Raw genomic sequence first — 25,061 nt, forward strand, 5'->3', positions numbered from 1 at the left:
GCGAGATGGACCAGCGGTGCAGTCGCGACGGAGCAGCAGTCGCGGACGGACCAGCAGGAGTCGGTCGCTTGCTGCGGACCAGGGAAGTTATCTCCGCGCGGTGCAGTCGGCTGGGTCCACTGCCGGTCCCTGCGTAGTGTCGTAGCGTGTGTGGAGCTGGCCGATCGCTACGAGCGTCGTGGTTCACCGACCCAGGACGTCAAAGCTGAGTTGGGTTTTGAGTGCCCAAGCCTCATCCATTTATGTTAGGTTTCGTTTCGGTGGTTTGCTGTTGGGGAGGTTTTACTGTGAGCAACACCGAGTGTTTGTACATATTTGATTGAGGATAATTACGTCCGTAACATTTTGTGTTTGAGTTCTCATGTACCGATTGGTGGGAAGCAAGTCGTTTTGTCGGTCGGTCCATGGCTGTCCCTTGGTTGCGTTCCGACGGATCAAGTGTAGTTGGGCTCACCACCTCTCATCTAAGTAAACGAGGGCAGACCGACCTCTCTGGGGGCTTCTGAGTGCCACCAGTGTTTTATTATCTGTTTTCAGCTACTTAAAATTTAAGGCTTATGATTAATTTTTCTCTTATTCTTAAAAAATTTTCAAAATTAATTCTCAAATTTGTCCTTCAAGCTTAAACAATTCGGCCATCTGCCTTTAAAAGATGATGGGAGTATATTTTAAGATTTGAAACTTAATTGTGGCCTTCAGCCATTGGTATTACACCTTGCATATGTTTGTTCTATCTGCTTTGCCTTGAAACTTCCCACTTAGCCATGATATGTTTTTTTTATTTGCCTCTTTAATTGCATTTTTATCTTGTTGATTTTCAAGATTTCTTGCTTTCTAAAATTTTGAAATTTAATTGTGGCCTGCAGCCATTTGTATTGCACTTTGCTTATGTTTGTTCTACCTACTTTGCTGTGATGCTTTTTTAATTATTTTATTGCTATCTTAATAAGATTTTTATCTTGTTTTTGTTAAGATTTCTTGTTTGGAGACCTTCAGCCGTCAAAGAGTTGCATTCGGTAAAGGTCTGGCTATGTGCAGCTTTGGTTATAAAGGTTATTAAATTACAATAAATTACAATTAGAAGGTGAAACTGACCTCAACCTATATGTCCCTTTCCACAATCCAAATACCTGTTCTCCCCAGCTGGTTTAGCGGCGTTAAAAGGGGGATAAAAACGGGGGCATAAAAAACCATGTAAATGGAGATGATGGGGACATGCACTGGGGGACAGTTAAAAAGTCGACATAAAGTTAAAGGAACACAGCAGGCAAGTTGAAGCGCACTGGAGGCAAAAACAAATTAAAGGTCAGCCACAGTATAAAAAGCACATCAACGATCATAGACTACATACAGGCCAAGCACACAATTAAAACCGAATCACTACATGACCACTGTATAATGGCACCAAACAGCAGCAGACTTGATAATGAATAAAAACCGGGGGGTGGGGGGGGATTGTGGCGGGGGGAAAGGTAAAAGGAGAGGAGAGAAATGGGTATGAGTTGGGGAGGTAAGGGCCGGGAGAGGAAAACAGCTGAGGACGGGGTGCAGGGACTCAGGGGAAAGGAGGGAAATCCGCTCTAGCAGAAGGAGGGGAGTGGAAACGGGGGGGAGAGGGGCTGGGGGGGGGGTGGAGCAAGGCCAGGCTACAGTTGGTAGGAAGGGTAGATCTTGCAGTGAAGATCAACATCTGGGAGGGGGAAGTGCTGGAAATTTCCCTGATGAAGGAGATGTTAAGTCCCATAGTGCTTAGAGCCTTTTTTTGTTGTGCAACCAATTGCCCCCTGCTTTTTCTAACGTTTAGAATTAGCCTTCAGTGTTGTAGTTAATCTGCACGCAAGTAAATAGTGCTAATCAGACCCCTGCATTCCTCGAGTCTCCTGCAGCAAGGATTCTGTCGACTCCGAATATCCGCGCCTCTCGTAGGCGCCCTATGGCAGTGTTTGGTGGTGATCCAAGTCATCAACCTGCAGTCACTGGGAACTTATCTTTCTGCATTTTCTCCCCACCGCTCGGAAATAGCAGGCTGACCTCAAACATCCTGCCTTCCCTCTATGCTGTGTCAGGACACGACAGTCAAGAACGTCGTATTGTTGTTCATCGCACTGCCTACTGACGCTTACGACATCGAAATGTGTGGAAATCGACACCCCAAGGAAAGGTGTGCTTCCACTGACGCCCTTTTTGCCACCCCCTGAGGCCTCATCGTGTCGATTCTGAGCGACAGTATGCCTAAAATGTTTTTCTTGGCCACCTATGAAACTTCGTCATTTAAACGCTGAGTGTCGTGGTTCTGACATCCATCGCTGAGGCGTTAAAAGACTTGGGATAGAGGGCGTAACTGACGATGTATGAGAGGTCGACGATGGCGCTGGCCAGAATTGTGGTAAAATCTGGCGCCAAAGCGGCGTCAGTAATCCATCTTGCGCCTCATACAAACATCTGGGCTGTGGCCTTTTTTCCGCATGTCTCGACAACTTACCGTTTGAAGCGTCGCCGCACCAGATAGTAACGTCACAGGGCACCACGCTTTTTGCATCAGTACAGAGGCAGCTCGCAGGCAACTCGGGGCCAAATTTAAACTAATACTTCTCAGTCGAAGACAATTACGAAGATTCGAAAAGTGATCCTTTAATTGTGTAGCACAGTTTATAAAGGAACGTACTGCTTCATTTATTTGTTGGCTCTATTCCAGTCTTCCCAACCACCTGTTACTATCTAAAAATTCCTAATATATCATGGAAGTTATTTCTGAAGTGTTGGCAGAAGAGCCAACACCGTGTTGCTAGAGGAGGCCGAAATGCACGCTTTTAAGCTCACGCAGATTGGCTTGAGGTCTGGAACATTACAAGGAAATGAGAACTTAGAAAAACGGACGCAGTTGCTGTAATACTTAACTTTAATCCACAATTGGTGAACATCTCTCTTGACTGTACATGCTTCACAATTTAAATATCAAATGCTATGGCGCCTTGCTAGGTCGTAGCAAATGACGTAGCTGAAGGCTATGCTAAACTATCGTCTCGGCAAATGAGAGCGTAGTTGTCAGTGTAGCATCGCTAGCAAAGTCGTCTGTACAACTGGGGCGAGTGCTAGTAAGTCTCTCTAGACTTGCCGTGTGGCCGCGCTCGGTCTGCAATCACTGACAGTGGCGACACGCGGGTCCGACGTATACTACCGGACCGCGGCCGATTTAAAGGCTACCACCTAGCAAGTGTGGTGTCTGGCGGTGACCCCACAATTTCTTCATGTCTTAACACGTGTCATATCATCCCGTCACTAGTTCCTGTCAGTGTCCCCTGTATACTCTTCCCATCACTGATTTGTTGGAGAATTTCCTCATTTCTTATCTTATCTGTCCATTCCAACATCTTTCCATAAGATCACGCCTCAAACGCTTTTGTACCCGTCTTTTCCGGTTTCCCAAAGTTCATGTTTCACGTTCATACAGCGTTGTGCTCCAAACGTACACTCATATGCAGAAAAACAGAACACATTGAACGACTAGAGATAGGATGTTCATATTCACAGGACATGTACATTAGAATGTTCTGCAGAAATGATTAGCATTTGAAAGATGTCGGCCCCTCGGGTTCGAGATCAACAACAATATCGCGGCGCAACACCACCAACCGTTTAAATGCGTTTGCAGCTCTCGTTGTCGCTATAAACCGAAGGTAATGGGTCGGTGTGATTTGAGAAGACGTACAGGATGCCGCGGAGATGCATGCGCAAACGGTAGCGTCAAATCAGCGAGCTTGAATGAGGGCGCATTACTGGCGTGAGAGAGTATGGTCCATCCACCCGGGAAGTTGCTGCTCGCGTGGGACGAAGTGTTTCTGCACTGCAACGAGTGTGTGCAACATGGTTCACGGAACCCCACGGAACACGACGAGATGGGTCAGGTCGCACCTCCAGAACACCTCCTGAGAAGAAAAAAATGGTTCAAATGGCTCTAAGCACTATGGGACAACATCTGAGGTCATCAGTCCCCTAGACTAGACGAGGCAGGATTCGAACCTGCGACCGTAGCTGCAACGCGGTTCCACACTGCAGTTCGGAGTTTAAGAGAAACAAGAAGGTTCTGCTGCTAGGTAGTTCGCATGGTAGAGGTGTGGCCAGCAGTTGCAGGAAGTGTTGGGGAGTGAGTACCAGGTCACCAGCATTGTGAAGCCTATTGCAGGGTTGGCTCAGGTGACTGATAGCATAGGGGAGTTATGTAGGAATTTTAATGAGGAGGATCAGGGAATATTGATAGGGACGGGAAATATGATGTCTGCGGTGACCTGGTAAAGATAGCTATTCAAACTCGTAGCACTAATGTGAATTTCGTGCAACTGTTTCAGCATCACGATCGGCTTCGTCTTAATGCGGCTATTAGGCGCGCATGGATCGCATTTCAGTGGTGCCAGTTGGGTCTGTCAGAAGATCGGGTTTCGCTAGCCATGACCTGCACCTCAATAGGTGTGGGAAGGGGACTCTGGCATAGTGGGTGGCATTGTAGTGGGTGGGTGGGTGGTGGGTGGTGGGTGGTAGGCTCACTCAGGGAAAAATTCCTGTTGGTGCTAGAGGTGCACCTTCTTTACATTGGAGTCAGCTGATAGGTATACTTGCTTAAAGGAAGTCCCTCTAACTAAGGGCTCACTTTTAGAGGACGTCATGTTTCCAAGTAGAGAAGGAGCTAGGATAATTCATCAAGAGGTTTTAAAGATAAAGTTAGTGAACTGCTTATAGACTTTGACTGTGAAATTATTGATATGTCGCAGCACCACATTAATAATTTGACCATTCAGAGGTTTCCTTTACCAGGATACAGATTAGCTGGCAGTTCTTCAAGAAGTTCCTTGCTGAGTGGGGGAGTGGCCATGTATGTAAATAACAGCATTCCATTTGTGTCCGTAGACGTATCACGGCACTGCACTGAACAGATATTTGAATGTTGTGCAGGGGCAGTTGAAATTAGCGAAACTAAACTTCTAATTGTTGTTCTTTATAGGTCCCCTAACTCTGACTTCAGAGCATTTCTGATCAAGCTATAGAGCGTTATTGATTCACTTCATAGGAAGTACCAGAAAGTAGTAATATGTGGTGACTTCAATATCAATTTTGTGTTTGGTTGTGCAAGAAAAAGTATGTTTGTAGATCTCCTAAATTTATATAATCTCATGCAGACTGTGTTGTTTTCCAGTGAGGGTGCAGGGGATCAGTAGCACATCCGAAGACAATATTTTTATTCATTCTTAATTGCTGGATGGGCATTCTGTTAGAAAAAGGGTGAATGGCCTTTAGACCATGATGCACAAATTTTAACACTAAAAGGCTTTTGTACTCAAACAAATGTCACATATAATTACAAACTATGTACGGAATTTAATCCAAAGGCAATAGTGTGTTTTTTTTAATCTCGTAAAAGAACAAGAATGTTTATAGTGCCGACAACATAGACGACAAATATAATGCTTTCATTAACAGGTTTCTCATGCTCTTTGAAAGTTGATTTCCATTATATCGTTCTAAAGTGGGTACTAGCAGTAAAAGGCATGACAGAGCCATAGAAAAACAATTAAAATCGCTCAAAAGAGGAAAGGCCGCTGGACCTGATGGGATACCAGTTCGATTTTACACAGAGTACGTGAAGGAACTTGCCCCCTTTCTTGCAGCGGTGTACCGTAGGTCTCTAGAAGAGCGTAGCGTTCCATAAGATTGGAAAAGGGCACAGGTCATCCGCGTTTTCAAGAAGGGACGTCGAACAGATGTGCAGAACTATAGACCTATATCTCTAACGTCGATCAGTTGTAGAATTTTGGAACACGTATTATGTTCGAATATAATGACTTTTCTGGACACTAGAAATCTACTCTGTAGGAATCAGCATGGGTTTCGAAAAAAACGATTGTGTAAAACCCAGCTCTCGCTATTCGTCCACGAGACTCAGAGGGCCATAGACACGGGTTCCCAGGTAGATGCCGTGTTTCTTGACTTCCGCAAGGCGTTTAGTACAGTTCCCCAGAGTCGTTTAATGAACAAAGTAAGAGCATGATGCATGATGGACTATCAGACCAATTGTGTGATTGGATTGAAGAGTTCCTAGATAACAGAACGCAGCATGTCATTCTCAATGGAGCGAAGTCTTCCGAAGTAAGAGTGATTTCAGGTGTGCCGCAGGGGAGTGTCATAGGACCGTTGCTATTCACAATATATATAAATGACCTTGTGGATAACATCGGAAGTTCACTGAAGCTTTTTGCGGATGATGCTGTAGCATATCGAGAGGTTGTAACAATTGAAAATTGTACTGAAATGCAGGAGGATCTGCAACGAATTGAAACATGTTGCAGGGAATGGCCAAAGATTCTCAATGTAGACAAGTGTAATGTGCTGCGAATTCATAGAAAGATCCTTTATCATTTAGCTACAATATAGCAGATCAGCAACTGGAAGCAGTTAATTCCATAAATTATCTGGGAGTAGGCGTTAGGAGAGATTTAAAATTGAATGGACATATAAAATTAATCGTCGGTAAAGCAGTAGCCAGACTGAGAGTCATTGTAAGAATCCTAAGGAAATGCAGTCCGAAAACAGAGAAAGTAGGTTACAGTACACTTTTTCGCCCACTGCTTGAATACTGCTCACCAGTCTGTGATCCGCACCATATAGGGTTGATAGAAGAGACAGAGAAGATCCAACGGAGCGCTTTATTTACAGGATCACTTAGTTATCGCGAAAGCGTTACGGAGATGAAAGATAAACTCCAGTGGAAGATTGCAAGAGAGACGCTCAGTAGCTGCGGACGGGCTTTTGTTGAAGTTTCGAGAACATACCTTTACCGATGAGTCAAGCAGTATATTGCTCCCTCCTACGTATATCTCGCGAAGAGACCATGAGGATAAAATCAGAGAGATTAGAGCACACACAGAGGCATATCGACAATCTTTCTTTCCACGAACAATACGAGACTGGAATAGAAGGGAGAACCGATAGAGGTACTGAAGGTACCCTCCGCCACACACCGCCAGATGGCTTGCGGAGTATGGATGTAGATTTGGATGTAGAAAAGGCATCCTGAGAGGCTGAATAGTGGGATAAATGACATATAGAACAAAGCGGGAACTATATGAAAATGTTAGTAGTCAGAATCAAATAACATTAGCCCATTATAAACAGTATTGTAAGGTGATTAAAATGTTATTAGGAAGGCGAAGAGTATGTAGAACGCAAATAGAATAACTAATTCACAGGATAAAATTGAAACCATATGGTCAGTTGTGAAGGAAGTGTCTGGTCAGCAGCACAGGGTCGACGATATAAAGTCAGTTCATAGTAAAAATATTTCTGTTACTGATAAATCAGATATATGTGCAGTATTTAACAATAATTTTCTGAGCAGTGCTGGTGAATTAAATAAAAATTTAGTTTCTACAGGGAATCATATAACTCTCTTGGCAAATGCCTTTCCGAGATTGGTGTCTGAAATACTCCTCTGAGATATAGACAAGGAGGAGATTGAGTCAATAACTAAATCACTGAAGACTAAGGACTCCCATGGATATGATGGAGTGCCTAGGACACTATTAAAGTACTGTGCTGCACGTGTTGGTCCTGTACTTCTTCATATTGGTAATTTTTCCTTTAGGATTGGTTAGTTTCCTGAACGATTAAAACTCTCAGTAGTAAAGCCACTTTATAAAAAGGGAGAAAGAAATGTTGTTGTTGTTGTGGTCTTCAGTCCTGAGACTGGTTTGATGCAGCTCTCCATGCTACTCTATCCTGTGCAAGCTTCTTCATCTCCCAGTACTTACTGCAACCTACATCCTTCTGAATCTGCTTAGTGTATTCATCTCTTGGTCTCCCTCTACGATTTTTACCCTCCACGCTGCACTCCAATGCTAAATTCTAATCTTCAGCATTCTTCTGTAGCACCACATTTCGAAAGCTTCTATTCTCTTCTTGTCCAAACTATTTATCGTCCATGTTTCACTTCCATACATGGCTACACTCCACACAAATACTTTCAGAAACGACTTCCTGACACTTAAAACAATACTCGATGTTAACAAATTTCTCTTCTTCAGAAACGCTTTCCTTGCCATTGCCAGTCTACATTTTATATCCTCTCTACTTCGACCATCATCAGTTATTTTGCTCCCCAAATAGCAAAACTCCTTCACTACTTTAACTGTCTCATTTCCTGATCTAATTCCCTCAGCATCACCCGACTTAATTCGACTACATTCGATTACCCTCGTTTTGCTTTTGTTGATGTTCATCTTATACCCTCCTTTCAAGACACTGTCCATTCCGTTCAACTGCTCTTCCAAGTCCTTTGCTGTCTCTGACAGAATTACAATGTCATCGGTGAACCTCAAAGTTTTTATTTCTTCTCCATGGATTTGAATACCTACTCCGAATTTTTCTTTTGTTTCCTTTACTGCTTGCTCAATATACAGATTGAATAACATCGGGGAGAGGCTACAACCCTGTGTCACTCCCTTCCCAACCACTGCTTCCCTTTCATGCCCCTCGACCCTTATAACTGTCATCTGGTTTCTGTACAAATTGTAAATAGCCTTTCGCTCCCTGTATTTTACCCCTGCCACCTTTAGAATTTGAAAGAGAGTATTCCAGTCAACATTGTCAAAAGCTTTCTCTAAGTCAACAAATGTTAGAAACGTAGGTTTGCCTTTCCGTAATCTTTCTTCTAAGATAAGGCGTTATGTCAGTGTTGCCTCACGTGTTCCAACATTTCTACGGAATCCAAACTGATCTTCCCCGAGGTCGACTTCTATAAGTTTTTCCATTCGTCTGTAAAGAATTCGCGTTAGTATTTTGCAGCTGTGACTTATTAAACTGATAGTTCGGTAATTTTCACATCTGTCAACACCCGCTTTCTTTGGGATTGGAAGTATTGTATTCTTCTTGATGTGTGAGGGTATTTCGCCTGTCTCATACATCTTGCTCACCAGATGGTAGAGTTTTGTCATGACTGGCTCTCCCAAGGCCGTCAGTAGTTCTAATGGAATGAAAGGGATAACGTACATAATTTTAGACCTATTTCTATGCCATCAGTGTTTGCTTAAGTTATTCGAAAGGTTGTGTATGTAAGGATAATTGATCATTTCATATCACACGATTTGCCATCAGATGCACAGTTCGACTTTAGAAACAACTGAAAATGGTGTATTCTCTTTTGCCTATGAGTTAGTGGATGGGTTAAACAAAAGTCTTGTGTTCACTGTCAGCGATCATCCTCCATTCCATTCCGACTTGGCCCCATCCAATTTTCATCTGTTTCCAGAACTTAAAGAACACCACCGAGGACTTCACTTCGATAGTGATGAAGGACAAGCAGAGGTGAGGTTGTGACTCTGTCACTAATATGAAACATTCTACAGTGGCGGTACAAAGAAACTGGGCTCTCGTTGGGACTAACCTATTCGTCGCCATTGTGACTATGTTGAGAAATAAGTAAGTAGACAACGAAAATATAGCTATAGAATGTTAATAACATTTGTGCTATTTAAAAAACTGTATGAGTTTTCACATAAAAAGCTCGGAGGCGTCACTCTTATGGACGCCCTGGTAAAAAGCACACTAGCAGGTCGCGGAGAGGGTATTTCTAGCCAAAAGAAGTCTACTCCAATCCGTTCATCATAAGAATAAACCTGATGTAAATATTACGCCATGTATTCTTCCATGTTTGCTTGAATCTCATTGGATTTCGTTTCACGGGGAGCGGAAGCCGAGCTGTGACCAGTACAGTCAAGTACAATCGTAAGGATACGTTTTATGCAGCGTTACATCCAAACTGACCGATAACACGGAACAACAGTGTTACCGACGCATTAAACTTGGACAGCACTGGCCAACCAGCGCTCCAACTAACCTGCAATTATGTGAGCAGTTGCAGTTCGGACGTAAAAAGAGACGAGTAAGGAAACAGTATAGCTTCGAATCTCATTTAATTTTTAAGGAGAACGAAATAATATTCGGTCAACCTCCAGCACTAACGCGCGCTTCTTTGGTCACCAGACGCAAAGCATGAAATGCACTCGTTCGCACCTGACGGAGTATTCTAATTACAGACAAGAGCGATGAAAATTTTTCTGAGAGAGTTGTGTGTAATGCAAAAGCATACTGCAGGGATTTCATCGTACTGTTGAATACTGATGCCACTGAAAGTATTAATTACAGTCAGTCGTCTGGTAGTCTCTTAACTCATTCCTTATGCGAAGCCGAGAAATACATTTCAATTCTGGAAGTGTCAACTGGTACTTTGATAACGAGCATATCAGCAACAGAATCCATGAAGCGAACCAGGCGCCGCATTTTCTCTTCTTTTACGATGAGCCGTTCTATATCCCACCAGCGTTCGGCAGTGACGTATGAGAAGGCTGCGTGCGTTAGTTCCAGTACGTCTGGGAGCTTAACAGTCCAAATCCCGCAACCTGGCTCCAGATCAGTTGTGTTGGGTTCATAATGTAATGGTAGAGCGGCAAATTTAAAAATGCAGTATTTGTATGGGGTGCTCGATGCTGTGAAAATGATCGTTTTTCGTGTTTCTGCGATACGTATCTACCTCTGTGGTATAAAACGATGAAAGTCCAAATAAAGAGAATTTGGTTTTTCATTTTTGCCTTAAAAATTAAATTGTTATGTTTTCTTAATTTAAGCAACTTTTATGAAGTCTTTCATGAAACATCGATAGTTAAGAATTTGTATTTGAAATGAAAACAGGAGTTTCGCGTCTAATACGAAATTAGAAACAAGAAGACGTGCATTACTCACAAAAAATGATGATGAGTTTTATAATTACGAGATGTAGGTATTTCAAATTTAACGAGGAAAAAAATGATACTGGGGAGCTTTGAACCATTAACTGTATTTGGTTAACTTGCCGTTACGCTTCCGACTGCGCTACACTCTCGACATCGGTTAATAAATCAACTGTATTACATACAGTCGCTGGGAAAATTTCAAAGCCGATTATCTCCGTAAATTTATGAAAATGCATTAAGAACAGCCTATTTCTCGGCACTTTTTAACCGTATTCCACACGCGTGCTTCAGTACGGAACAGAAAGCAGCCTCAGCCATTTTTATTCTGTGCATTAACAGCGCGACAATCAGAGCACAAAGATGCAGAGGCTGTGACTGTACACGATTTTTTAAATAAAAACGACGTAGCTAAAGCGTGACTAAGAAAAACGTTGATGGTTGTTAATACATTTGAATATCTTAAAGTTCCATTTAACGTAACTTAGTAATACTATATCTAATACATAAGTAGGACCTACTTACAAGGGAACCTCCCCATCGCACCCCCCTCAGATTTAGTTATAAGTTGGCATAGTGGATAGGCCTTGAAAAACAGAACATAGATCAATCGAGAAAACAGGAAGAAGTTATGTGGAACTATGAAAAAAATAAGCAACATATACAAACTGAGTAGTCCATGTGCAAGATAGGCAACATCAAGGACAGCATGAGCTAAGGAGCGCAGTGGTCCCGTGGTTAGCGTGAGCGACTGCGGAACGAGAAGTCCTTGGATCAAGTCTTCCCTCTAGTGAAAATTTTAATTTTTTATTTTCAGACAATTATTATCTGTCCGTCCGTCATATTTTCATCACTTTTTTGGGAGTGATTATCACATCCACAAGAAAACCTAAATCGGGCAAGGTAGAAGAATCTTTTTACCCATTCGCCAAGTGTACAAGTTAGGTGGGTCAACAACATATTCCTGTCATGTGACGCACATGCCGTCACCAGTGTTGTATAGAATATATAAGACGTGTTTTCCTGTGGAGGAATCGATTGACCTATGACCTTGCGATCAAATGTTTTCAGTTCCCATTCGAGAGGCACGTCCTTTCGTCTACTAATCGCACGGTTTTGCGGTGCGGTCGCAAAACACAAACACTAAACTTATTACAGTGAATAGAGACGTCAATGAACGAACGGACAGATCATAACTTTGCGAAGATAAAAGAAGTAAACTTTTCAGTCGAGGGAAGAAATGAACCAAGAACATCTCGTTCCGCAGTCGCTCAGGCTAACCACGGGACCACGGCGCTCCTTGGCTCATACTGCCCTTGATGTTGCATATCTTGCGCATGGACTACTCAGTTTGTATATTTTGCTTATTTTTTTCATAGTCCCACACAACTTCTTCCTGTTTTCTCGATTGATCTGTGTTCCGTTTTTCAAGGCCTATCTACTATGCCAACTTATAACTAAATCTGAGGGGGGTGCGATGGGGAGGTTCCCTTGTTAGAAGAGCGTCACAACACCAGTGTACGTGTGCTACTGCTTCTGACCAATCATCGCGTTTGCGTTTGTTTACATCATGCTTATTCTTACGATGAACGGATTATAGTATCAAACGTAGACATGAATCTGAGGAAAAAAAAATTGAGAATGTAGATCTGGAGCACAGATTTTGTACAGAAGTGAGCCACTGTCTGTGGGAATCTCGTAACAGAAAGGAATCGATGCGTATGAGATGTGGAGCTATGAAAGGATGTTAATGGTTCTGGTGTAGTGATAAGACAGTCACGAGGTTTTTCCACAGAATCGCCGAGGAGAGGAACAAGTGGACAACATTGACAACAACAAAGTACAGGATGATAGGACATGTGTTAAGACATCAATGAATAACTCTCATAGTACTGCAGGGAGCTGTACAGGGTTAAAACACAGGAGGAGTCAGCGATTTGAGTATCTACAGCAAATAATTGAGAATGTTGGATTGCAAGTGCTACTCTGAGATGTAGAGAGTGGCAAAGGAGAGAGATTCGTGTCGGAACAATCATAAGACGTCTGTCGAAAAGAAAAAGCGAATTTCGTATCGTCACTGAAGTTGGAATACGAGAGGGCAAAATCGGAATGTGTCATTGACGATCTGCAAGTAGAAAATAAGAAAAAGGAATGTATTGTGACGATGTATTTCATGCCTTTTCATTCTACAGACACAATATTTCAAACATCCATTGTACATAACATGTTTAAGGTTTTTCTGGTAGTCGGCATGAAGACTGGTCACTGCCTCTCCTGATCACATTTAGACGACTTCCTCTGATGCAGCTGGGTTCTGCACTGCTGCTGGCTGTTAGCTGTCGTACTGGTTGTAGAGTTTCTCCCAGAAAGCCATCCGCTCCTCAAACGGCCGCTTGGCTATGCACAGCCCGTCGCTGGTGATGTGCAGGTAGGACTGGTCCTGCTCTGTGAAAGGCGGCCATGACACCTCCACCTCTGGGTCAGAAAGTTGGCTGCACATGGAAAGGGAAAGGTTACTCACAACCAAACAATCACAGGTTCATTTACTTAACTTGGCCAGATTAGGCCCATAGGGCTAAACATCTGTCCAGCCATTGTCCAAATTGTGTATTACATACATTACCTTAAGCATGTTATAAGTTACATCTAATGTAGAATACAGCATTTAGAAAGTGCTTATGGTGCAGGAAAAATACATAATTTACATTCTTTTATGATAACTACAACAATAAATATAAACTATGGGAAGGTGGATATAAACTATGAGCATTAGCAGCATGGACATGAGAAAAAAAGGTAGAAGAGGGAGAGAGCGAGGAATGTGATGAAACACAATCAACGAAGACAAGGGAAAAGTATGTGGCGTGAGGCACACAAAAAAGGAAAGAGGAAACAGAATAACAAAGAAAAGGTAGGAGCATTGGCCATAATGTTTGACGGAAAACTGTCACCGTCATCAAACACTGAAGGCAATGCCTTGTTTACATATCTCTCTTTTCTGTGCCCCGGCAGTTTTACCGTTTGCTTGTAGTTGCAACAGTTCACTTCATTCATAACGCTTTGTAACACTCATTTTATTGCCCTATATCTTCGTTTTTCTCCCAGGATTTTTCTTACAAAACTGTTATGTCTATATGTATAATTAACTTTTACATCTGATATCAGTTTAATCAATGTTCATTTTTTAATTACTTTTGGAATTTTCTTTTCTCATTGCATCTGCTTTCAGTCTAGGATGCTTTTGTGCTCTTCTTCAAATCCACATCCCTATTGCTGCTATTTTTCTTCTTTTCTTCTTTCACAAGAGCCCACACTTCACAAGCATAGTTCAAAAAACTCTAAAAAAAATTCGTAATGACTCTCTTTCTTGTTTCTTTATAAGGTGTTTGTCAGTTCATAAATTGCTCTTATTTCTGAACGCTCGTTTAATTATTTAAGTTCTCTTAATATTCATTGCTCTTCCACAACCCAAGCAGTAAAATTAAAATATATGCAAGACATAACTGAAGACGTTGGGTATTAGTGCTACTCGGAGATGTAGATTTTGACACATGAGGGAAGTTGTTGCGGCGGGCAGCATTAAAAATGTGGAAGGAAGGAAAACGAAATAACAAAGTTAAGACAAACGGAAAAGACAATACGTTGTGGATGCAGTGATAACCAACATGAGCATTGTATTTGGCGGACCAATTGCACGTGTGCCTCACCCGTGCAGTTTCTACTGCTTCTGGTACTGACCCTGTTTTTGCAAAGTTGGTCCAGAGGCGCGACAGCTGGTCCGTCAGTTTCGCTTCGAAGGAGCCGGGCTCTGGAGCGCCGCCAAAATTTTCCATACAAACGGTGTAGCTGTAGCCCCCTCCGTGCGCAGCACCTGAAACAAACGAGAACACCATTTCTTCGAGACACGAACACAGTTCTACGCCAGGGACCACAAGTTCTCGTAGTTAAAAAGTAACATTCTCTCACATGTTGTGTAAATTGCATTGGATAGCTATCGGCAGATGGGAATTAACACTGGGAGAGGGTGGAACTACATCAATCTTTCCCTCATTCTTCGCTGCCCAGCTAAGCACCCGACTACAATCTGGCCATATCGTGTGCAACAACCTGCAACGTGACGAAGACACGATCCATCACTACACCACGGTGGTGGACTAATGGTGGAGGTGGTGGTGGTGGTGGGAGGGTGGTTTTGGGGGAAGGGAAGAGGCGACCGGGATGGGCCTCGATATTTGGAGGCCCACCCAGGACTGGGCCACTTACAATAAAATCCCAGACAAGACCAAAATATAAATAAATTTCCATAAATAACATGCAGTCTGCAGTTCAAGCCCTCACATATTTTTTTAATTAATCAGTCCTCTGACTGGGTTGATATACCCATCAAGAATTCCACTCCGGTGCCAACCTTTTCATCTCAGAGTAGCACTTACACCCTGTGTCCTAAATTATTTGTTACATGTATTTTTATCTCTGTCTTCTTCCACAGCTTTCACGTTGCACAGCGCCTTCTAGTACCATGTAATTTATGTCTTTATGTCTTAACACGTGTCCTGTCATCTTGCCCCTTCTTCATGCCAGTGTTTTACAAACGTTCGTTTCCTCCTACATTTTGTCGAAAGCTTCCTTATCCCTTATTTTTATAAATTCACCCAATTTTTAACATTCTTCTGTAACATCAACATCTCAAATGCTTCGATTCTATTCTATTGCTGTCTTCCTACACTTTATGAGTCACTACTATGCAATGCTGTGCTCCAAACGTACATTCTCAGAAACTTCTCCTTCAAATTAAGACCTACGTTTGGTACGATTAGACTTCTCTGCACCAGGAATTCCCACTTTGCCTGTGCTAATCTGATTTCTATGTCTTCTTTGCTTCCATATATAAACAACTTCAAAGAAATTACACCGCTGGTATTTCAATAACAATGGCTCTGGACAGTAGCATAGTGGGCTATAATTATCGGTAAGACGTCAACAAAGTCACACGTTCGTGACCGTGAGTTAGGACTGCTCATTTAATCTAATAACGTCTGTCTGTGATATTCAATACACAAGGCGTGCATAAACGATGAAATCCTGCTGGCCAACTAACATATACGCTGAAGAGCCAAACGAACTGGTACAGCTGCCTAATATCGTGTAGGGCTCTCGCAAGCGCGCAGACGTGCCGCAGCACGACGTGACATGGACTCGACTAATGTCTAAAATACTGCTGGAGGGAACTGAAACCATGAATCCTCCAGGGTTGTCCATAAATCCGTAAGAGAATGAGGGGGTGGAGATCTCTTCTGACCAGCACGTTGGAACGCATCTCAGATATTCTCAATAATGTTCATGTCTGGGGAGTTTGCTGGTCAGAGGAATTGTTTAAACACAGAAGACTGTTCCTGGCGCCCCTCTGTAGCTATTCTGCACGCGTGGAGTGTCGCATTGTCCCGCTGGAATTGCCCAAGTCCGTCGGAATGCCCAATGAATGGATGCAAGTGACCAGACACAATACTTACGTACCTGTCGCCTGTCAGAGTGGTATCTAGGCGAATCAAGGGTCCCATATCACTCCAACTGCACACGCCGCACACCATTAGAGAGCCTCCAATAGCTTGAACAGTCCCCTGATGACAGACGGGGTCCGTGGATTTATGAGATTGCCCCATACCTGTACACGTTCTAACGATTCTCTTTAGTCGTAGTTGGTCCCGTCCTTGTAGGATCTTTTTCCAGATGGAGCAATGTAGGAGATTTGATGTATTACCAGATTCCTGATATTTACGGTACATTCGTGAAATGGTCGTACGGGAAACTCTACACTTCATCCCTACCTTTGAGATGATGTGTCCCATTGCTCGTGCGCCGACTGTAACACCACGTTCAAACTCGCTTAAATCATGATAACCTGCGATTATAGCAGCAGTAACCGCTCTAAAAATTGCGCCAGTCTCTTGTTGTCTTATATAGGCTTTGCCGAACGCAGCGTTGTATTCTGCCTGTTTATATATGTCTGAATTTGAATATGCTTACTTATACCAGTCTCTTTGGCGCTTCAGAGCATATTATAGCTAGATGGAAAGTTCATTAAAGATAGTAATAGGTTTTACAGAGGTTAATAGTTTTATGAAATTATCAGTGTAATAAAAATGAAGTGTTGATAACACATAGACAACTTTATGTAGTTTTCATCTAGCTACTTAAAATGAAATATTTAGAGTAAAACTCTTTATTTCCTCAACGTCTGTTCAATTAATATACTCTATTTGACAACATGATTTACCAAATTTAGGCTTTATTAAATACTGAAATGAAATTCACATGCTATACTAGAAAGAAGCGTTATGAAAACATGATTGATTCTTGTCTATAAAGATACGAATTCGTAAATTTAGGAAAAATGAAAACTCTTGAAAAGAAACAGGTTTGTTGTTATATGAAAACAGTGATAATATAAATGGCTATAAAATTTCAAAACTCAAATGTAAAAGTTGCTCAACTGGAGAGCAGTCAGTACGAGAAAGTCTTGGAGACGCCAACACTGGTACGACACATGGCCAGGAGGACTATAGAGACTGTAGAGACAATAGGACGTTCATTATCACCCACCCGGCATGTGTGAAGTAGACGCCAGTTGGTGAATGCAATGTTTTTCAAGCAAGGAATGAATAATGTTCTCTGATATTTAAAAATAATATAATCAAAGCAAACATTTGTTTCAAAAGCGAAATCAACAAAAAGATGTAGCTGCAGAGTATACTTTAGCAACAAACATGTTTCCTCTGGAGTGAACAATTCATATAAGTAAACGATAATTTTACTTCTCATTCTCATATGAACTTTCATCTAATATATAAAATTACCCTTTTTAGTGAGTAAAGCTTCACTCAAGTTAACGTTTTATTTGAGCCAAAACTGAAATGGAAAGTTAGATCATGTGCTATGTACACTACAATATTAACAGTAAACAATAAGCTTACGTCAAAGGAGACATGACATAATGGAAGAATGTGCGCTGTGGACCTAATATAGCCTAATAAAATAAATACATAAGTAATTTACTATAACAGTCAGTGATTAGCCCTCACATTATATTGTCAGTGTTTTAACATTTCTTCGTCTTCACAAAATGGCGAAGTTAATATCAGTTACACGTGTTATAATCAAACTGGAAGAGATTTTGCACGCAGAAAGTGATCCCTTCCAGAGATAGTACACAAAGTACAGTACCGTCAAATATCTTCTGCATACTGCGTAACAACTCTCCTATGGGCCCCTGGGAAATTCGGTCATTCGTATGGTGGCAGACAAAGAAGTAGGCTGGAGCCTTCGACTTCAGGTTGTGGAGTTTGGCCACACGAACCGCGTGGTACGTGAACATTAAGTCGCCCAAGAGCTGAAATGAGAAAGCAAGACAAAGATAGAATTAGAAAATATTAATACACTCCTGGAAATTGAAATAAGAACACCGTGAATTCATTGTCCCAGGAAGGGGAAACTTTATTGACACATTCCTGGGGTCAGATACATCACATGATCACACTGACAGAACCACAGGCACATAGACACAGGCAACAGAGCATGCACAATGTCGGCACTAGTACAGTGTATATCCACCTTTCGCAGCAATGCAGGCTGCTATTCTCCCATGGAGACGATCGTAGAGATGCTGGATGTAGTCCTGTGGAACGGCTTGCCATGCCATTTCCACCTGGCGCCTCAGTTGGACCAGCGTTCGTGCTGGACGTGCAGACCGCGTGAGACGACGCTTCATCCAGTCCCAAACATGCTCAATGGGGGACAGATCCGGAGATCTTGCTGGCCAGGGTAGTTGACTTACACCTTCTAGAGCACGTTGGGTGGCACGGGATACATGTGGACGTGCATTGTCCTGTTGGAACAGCAAGTTCCCTTGCCGGTCTAGGAATGGTAGAACGATGGGTTCGATGACGGTTTGGATGTACCGTGCACTATTCAGTGTCCCCTCGACGATCACCAGTGGTGTACGGCCAGTGTAGGAGATCGCTCCCCACACCATGATGCCGGGTGTTGGCCCTGTGTGCCTCGGTCGTATGCAGTCCTGATTGTGGCGCTCACCTGCACGGCGCCAAACACGCATACGACCATCATTGGCACCAAGGCAGAAGCGACTCTCATCGCTGAAGACGACACGTCTCCATTCGTCCCTCCATTTACGCCTGTCGCGACACCACTGGAGGCGGGCTGCACGATGTTGGGGCGTGAGCGGAAGACGGCCTAACGGTGTGCGGGACCGTAGCCCAGCTTCATGGAGACGGTTGCGAATGGTCCTCGCCGATACCCCAGGAGCAACAGTGTCCCTAATTTGCTGGGAAGTGGCGGTGCGGTCCCCTACGGCCCTGCGTAGGATCCTACGGTCTTGGCGTGCATCCGTGCGTCGCTGCGGTCCGGTCCCAGGTCGACGGGCACGTGCACCTTCCGCCGACCACTGGCGACAACATCGATGTACTGTGGAGACCTCACGCCCCACGTGTTGAGCAATTCGGCGGTACGTCCACCCGGCCTCCCGCATGCCCACTATACGCCCTCGCTCAAAGTCCGTCAACTGCACATACGGTTCACGTCCACGCTGTCGCGGCATGCTACCAGTGTTAAAGACTGCGATGGAGCTCCGTATGCCACGGCAAACTGGCTGACACTGACGGCGGCGGTGCACAAATGCTGCGCAGCTAGCGCCATTCGACGGCCAACACCGCGGTTCCTGGTGTGTCCGCTGTGCCGTGCGTGTGATCATTGCTTGTACAGCCCTCTCGCAGTGTCCGGAGCAAGTATGGTGGGTCTGACACACCGGTGTCAATGTGTTCTTTTTTCCATTTCCAGGAGTGTAGATGGTAGCAAGAGACTCAGAGAATCATTGTACAACATAGACACACCAGCTCAACAGGTACATATGTGGTGTTAGGATACCGTGATCGATAATCCTATCCAGCGAGCTATCTAGCATCAGGTGTCAGCTGGCCACCCTTAGCTTCTACACCTTCCTATAGTCTCCCGGCTTTTGGGGTATCGCATTGAAGTGCGAGTTAGTACCGAGTGCGTGAATGCAGTGCTGGAGTAGATCCAGTCGACTGAACACGTAATGAAAGAGTCACCAGTTAGAAATATATGAAGTTGAATAATAAAGTGTTTAATAGCGCACTGAGGGAAATATTTCGTTGGAACAAGAATGCTGAATCGTCCGTGGCATTTTGGGGTAATGACTTTTAGAATTTTTCGGTATTATCATAGGAATGAGTGAGAATGAGTGTGACATGGTGTGACATGATTAGGCGTGTTTTCTCTTGTTTGGAAATTGAATGAACTTTCTTAAGGGATATCATCTCTTATTTCAGGAGATCTTTACTTGCTTTTTGGTTACTTTCTGGTAAATGACAACTGTCAAGTCAAGCACAATTAGGCTGTAGATGGTTATTTATGCGATTGTGGCTGAATTAAGTATCTCTCCCTGATAGTTTACATGTGGGGTGCAATGCCACAACACAATTTTCGGATTTAAGACTCGCGTAAAGGAACCGTACTGAACTACGCAAAGCAACAATGGAGTACAAACTGTTCGTGTGAACAGGTACTGAACGTGCAGTGCAGTGATTTGTCACCAACAGCATAATACACTCCTGGAAATTGAAATAAGAACACCGTGAATTCATTGTCCCAGGAAGGGGAAACTTTATTGACACATTCCTGGGGTCAGATACATCACATGGTCACACTGACAGAACCACAGGCACATAGTCACAGGCAACAGAGCATGCACAATGTCGGCACTAGTACAGTGTATATCCACCTTTCGCAGCAATGCAGGCTGCTATTCTCCCATGGAGACGATCGTAGAGATGTTGGATGTAGTCCTGTGGAACGGCTTGCCATGCCATTTCCACCTGGCGCCTCAGTTGGACCAGCGTTCGTGCTGGACGTGCAGACCGCGTGAGACGACGCTTCATCTAGTCCCAAACATGCTCAATGGGGGACAGATCCGGAGATCTTGCTGGCCAGGGTAGTTGACTTACACCTTCTAGAGCACGTTGGGTGGCACGGGATACATGCGGACGTGCATTGTCCTGTTGGAACAGCAAGTTCCCTTGCCGGTCTAGGAATGGTAGAACGATGGGTTCGATGACGGTTTGGGTGTACCGTGCACTATTCAGTGTCCCCTCGACGATCACCAGTGGTGTACGGCCAGTGTAGGAGATCGCTCCCCACACCATGATGCCGGGTGTTGGCCCTGTGTGCCTCGGTCGTATGCAGTCCTGATTGTGGCGCTCACCTGCACGGCGCCAAACACGCATACGACCATCATTGGCACCAAGGCAGAAGCGACTCTCATCGCTGAAGACGACACGTCTCCATTCGTCCCTCCATTCACGCCTGTCGCGACACCACTGGAGCCGGGCTGCACGATGTTGGGGCGTGAGCGGAAGACGGCCTAACGGTGTGCGGGACCGTAGCCCAGCTTCATGGAGACGGTTGCGAATGGTCCTCGCCGATACCCCAGGAGCAACAGTGTCCCTAATTTGCTGGGAAGTGGCGGTGCGGTCCCCTACGGCACTGCGTAGGATCCTACGGTCTTGGCGTGCATCCGTGCGTCGCTGCGGTCCGGTCCCAGGTCGACGGGCAGATGCACCTTCCGCCGACCACTGGCGACAACATCGATGTACTGTGGAGACCTCACGCCCCACGTGTTGAGCAATTCGGCGGTACGTCCACCCGGCCTCCCGCATGCCCACTATACGCCCTCGCTCAAAGTCCGTCAACTGCACACACGGTTCACGTCCACGCTGTCGCGGCATGCTACCAGTGTTAAAGACTGCGATGGAGCTCCGTATGCCACGGCAAACTGGCTGACACTGACGGCGGCGGTGCACAAATGCTGCGCAGCTAGCGCCATTCGACGGCCAACACCGCGGTTCCTGGTGTATCCGCTGTGCCGTGCGTGTGATCATTGCTTGTACAGCCCTCTCGCAGTGTCCGGAGCAAGTATGGTGGGTCTGACACACCGGTGTCAATGTGTTCTTTTTTCCATTTCCAGGAGTGTAGAACAACAGTTGGTCTCTTCGCCTATGTAAACGCAAGGTGCTACATTTACCTTCGTCCAGGTCCCATTAGCAGTTACCCAGCCACTGGAATTCGCTGTCTTCTAACCAAATCATCTAAGACGTTGCGCAGTAAAGTGATAGATACTGCAAAACACTAATCTAAGCACCAAGTTTTCAATGATTCCTATCCCGCACAAGAATCATTGACTGACTAATGAAGTGTTCCGTTGGATCCCTAGGGAAGCTTGCCTCTGCCTAATCCACGGCTCCATTCCCTTATGTGACGGTATCTTCATCCCCGTATAGGTGCATAATCTTACTTGACAGCACGTGTTTACACAGTTTATTCGACCCATGGAACTTAGAACGCTTCATCGTTTTTCTTTTATTAACGTACACATATGTGATGTCTCCTCCACCTTATACATCTACACCCATATTAACGCTCCCTAGCTTCTGTTGCAAATTCCGAATACTTCCCGAATATTTTGCTTTCTTCTAAGTGTATCTATACATCACCGTAACATGACATCTGGGTGTTGGCAACTAATTGTAGTTTTTCCATGCAGTATTCCCCGATACAGCTTAGAACTGTGTTCTAGTTGCCTGTGAGTTGCTATTTACAATATTAAAAAGCATACTTGTTGACAGATGATTCTGAACTGTAGCACAGGTCAGTTTTTTCGTAGGATGTGTTAAGACGGTGTTAAGAGTTGACCTGTCTAGGTATAACTTGTCTCAATACAGAATGTGGATACCTCACTTTAACAAAGAACAGCTACATCCTTTGGACATAATTATACACCATTTTCTGCTAAATGGACTGTAGTATTGGTGACTGTGTATCTCTAATGCAATGTACATCATACAGAATATCCAAAATGTTTACATATCTTACGTGATTCCCATATCCAAAGTATTAGGTAAAACAGCGTCTTTTGTTATACGAGAGCCGTTCAATAAAGAATGTGCTTTTTTTTTTGACAACATACCTTTACTCATCGTCATAATTTTCATGGTTCTTGTCAAAGGAGTATCCCATGAATGTGATGCACTTGTCCCAGCGTTCCTGCCAGTCTTCAAATGCATGCTGGAAACCATTTTTTGAGAGGTCCAAAATCGCCTCCGCAGCCTTCACCACTGCTTCTGACGATTGGTCATGCCTTCCACGAAGGCTTTTCTTCATGTTAGAGAATAGAAAAAAGTCACATGGGACCAAATCCGGACAGTAGGGATGGTGAGAGATGCACTTCACGTTGATTTTTGCAAGGTATTCAGCAATATGTAATATCTGGCAATATGCGACTGCGCATTATCTTGCTGCTGCATCCAGCCTGCTTCACGGAAATGTGGTCTTTTCCTCCTGATTTGGACTTGCAATGCTTTCAGGACATCCTTGCAGTATTGTCCGGGCACTGATGCGTGTGCAGGTACAACATGCCCATAAACCATTCCAGTAGCAGCTTTTTCGGGGGTTGGTCATGAAGGACATTTCCACACTGAGCTATGCTGTTTGCTCTCAGCATCAAAATGATGTAGCCAAGTTTCATCAGCAGTGATTACATTTGAAAGAAACTCCGGATCTTCATCTGACATCAACCTTAACTGCATGCAGACCTGCACGCAAATGCCCTTTTGTTCGGGAATCAAACGTCTTGGAACCCATCGCGCAGAAACCCGTTTTATGAGCAATTTTTCTGTCACAAACGTGTGGGTGGCACCCAATGAAATGTTCAGTATCTCAGACACTTAAGGTAATTCGTCGATCCTCTCCCACAATGACAACAGCAGTGTTGATGTTTCCTTCCGTAAGAGCAGTAACTGGAGCATCGTGTTCACCTTCCATTGAAATTGATTGTCTCCCCTCTTTAAACATCTTAAACCACCTTCGAGCTGTGTTGTAGGGAAAAACAGACTCTCCATAGGCCTCCTGTAACATTGTATAGGCCTCAGCTGAAGATTTGTTGAGACGAAAGCAGAATTTCAAAGCAGCATATTGTCCCTCGCGTGTTACCTTCATTGTAACGGTGGACGGTATTGAACATGTCTGCCCTTGCCTGCCTCTCACAGGCGGGAATCAGGAGTCCCAACAATGAAATTACTATGGCGTGTTTGTTGCATATTAAGCTAACACAATATGATAAGATAAAATTATAAGATAAAATTATACTGAACACGTCTGCCCTTGCCTGCCTATTACTATGGCGTGTTTGTTGCTCATTAAGCTAACACAATATGATAAGATAAAATTATAGTGCGGGAAATTAAGACCATAAAAAATTTATGATAATTCTTTATTGAACAGCCCTCGTATATAGTAGTAGTATTGCATTTTAATAGTAGCAAACAGTTAGAAGACGCAGGAAATCTGCTCAAGCGACTTCATCCACTATGCTTGATATTGCATGTCTATTGATGCCCACTACCCCAGTAGTGGCACTACGTGCGGCATCTGTATTTGTCTGCTGCTATAGAAGTTGCAACAGAAGTGTTACATTTCCGTTTTATACTCGAAATCTTTGGTAGATAGGCTGGTAGAGACATTTTTTTCCTTTTTCTCAAGACTTGAGAAATAACATTGTTCTTAGAAATAGAAACCAATCACAATCCGGAAATATCCTTACATATGGCATGTACTGTGGGAACAATGTTTTGGTTTGAAAGAACAATAAGTTTCTCCTGATTTTACATAACACTTTCATACTGATAGCACACATTTGGACAGCCCTCCATAGGGTCAGACACTAACAGTCCATTGCATAGTTATAAGTCGTACCTGCAGAGCAATTTCCTCAGCAGTTTTTCCAACTATGCGGTGGGTGGGTGGTTTGGGTTGTTTGGGGCAAGAGACCAAACAGCGAGGTCATCGGTCTCATCGGATTTGAATGGATGGGGAAGGAAGTCGGCCGTGCCCTTTCAGAGCAACCATCCCGGCATTTGCCTGAAGAGATTCAGGGGAATCAGGATGGTCGGACGCGGGATTGAACCGTCGTCCTCCCGAACGCGAGTCCAGTGTGCTAACCACTGCGCCACCTGGTTCGGTTTCCCGCTATGCCTCTTTCTGCTGCAGTATTGCTCCCATGCAGGAAGGAATTACAGTTTCGTCATAACATCATGTCTCCCATGTTAAAGTCATCTCCCTTGTATATCTAGAGCCCACATTAAAGCCCTGTAGCTTCTGACGCAAATTTCGATTACTGCCACCGTATAGCGTGTCTATAAATCA

General features: G+C 43.9%; 1 protein-coding gene across 2 annotated transcripts in view; it reads right to left on the reverse strand.

Moving 5' to 3' along the window:
* Positions 1-12,924: 12,924 nt before the first annotated feature.
* Positions 12,925-25,061, reverse strand: part of LOC126210121 (esterase FE4-like) — a 107,993-nt gene continuing 95,856 nt past the window's right edge. The window contains exons 8-10 of one of the 2 annotated variants that reach the window (XM_049939264.1): positions 17,994-18,159; positions 14,511-14,643; positions 12,925-13,264 (exon numbers count right to left, since the gene is read on the reverse strand). In XM_049939264.1, the coding sequence (XP_049795221.1) occupies positions 13,105-13,264; positions 14,511-14,643; positions 17,994-18,159 (459 nt within the window). In that variant the 3' untranslated portion in view covers positions 12,925-13,104. The remainder of the gene's footprint in view (positions 13,265-14,510; positions 14,644-17,993; positions 18,160-25,061) is intronic. The other variant, XM_049939265.1, reaches the window with a different exon arrangement.

This window comes from Schistocerca nitens, chromosome 10 (assembly GCF_023898315.1).
Source record: "Schistocerca nitens isolate TAMUIC-IGC-003100 chromosome 10, iqSchNite1.1, whole genome shotgun sequence".
In the NCBI taxonomy this organism is placed as follows: domain Eukaryota; kingdom Metazoa; phylum Arthropoda; class Insecta; order Orthoptera; family Acrididae; genus Schistocerca; species Schistocerca nitens.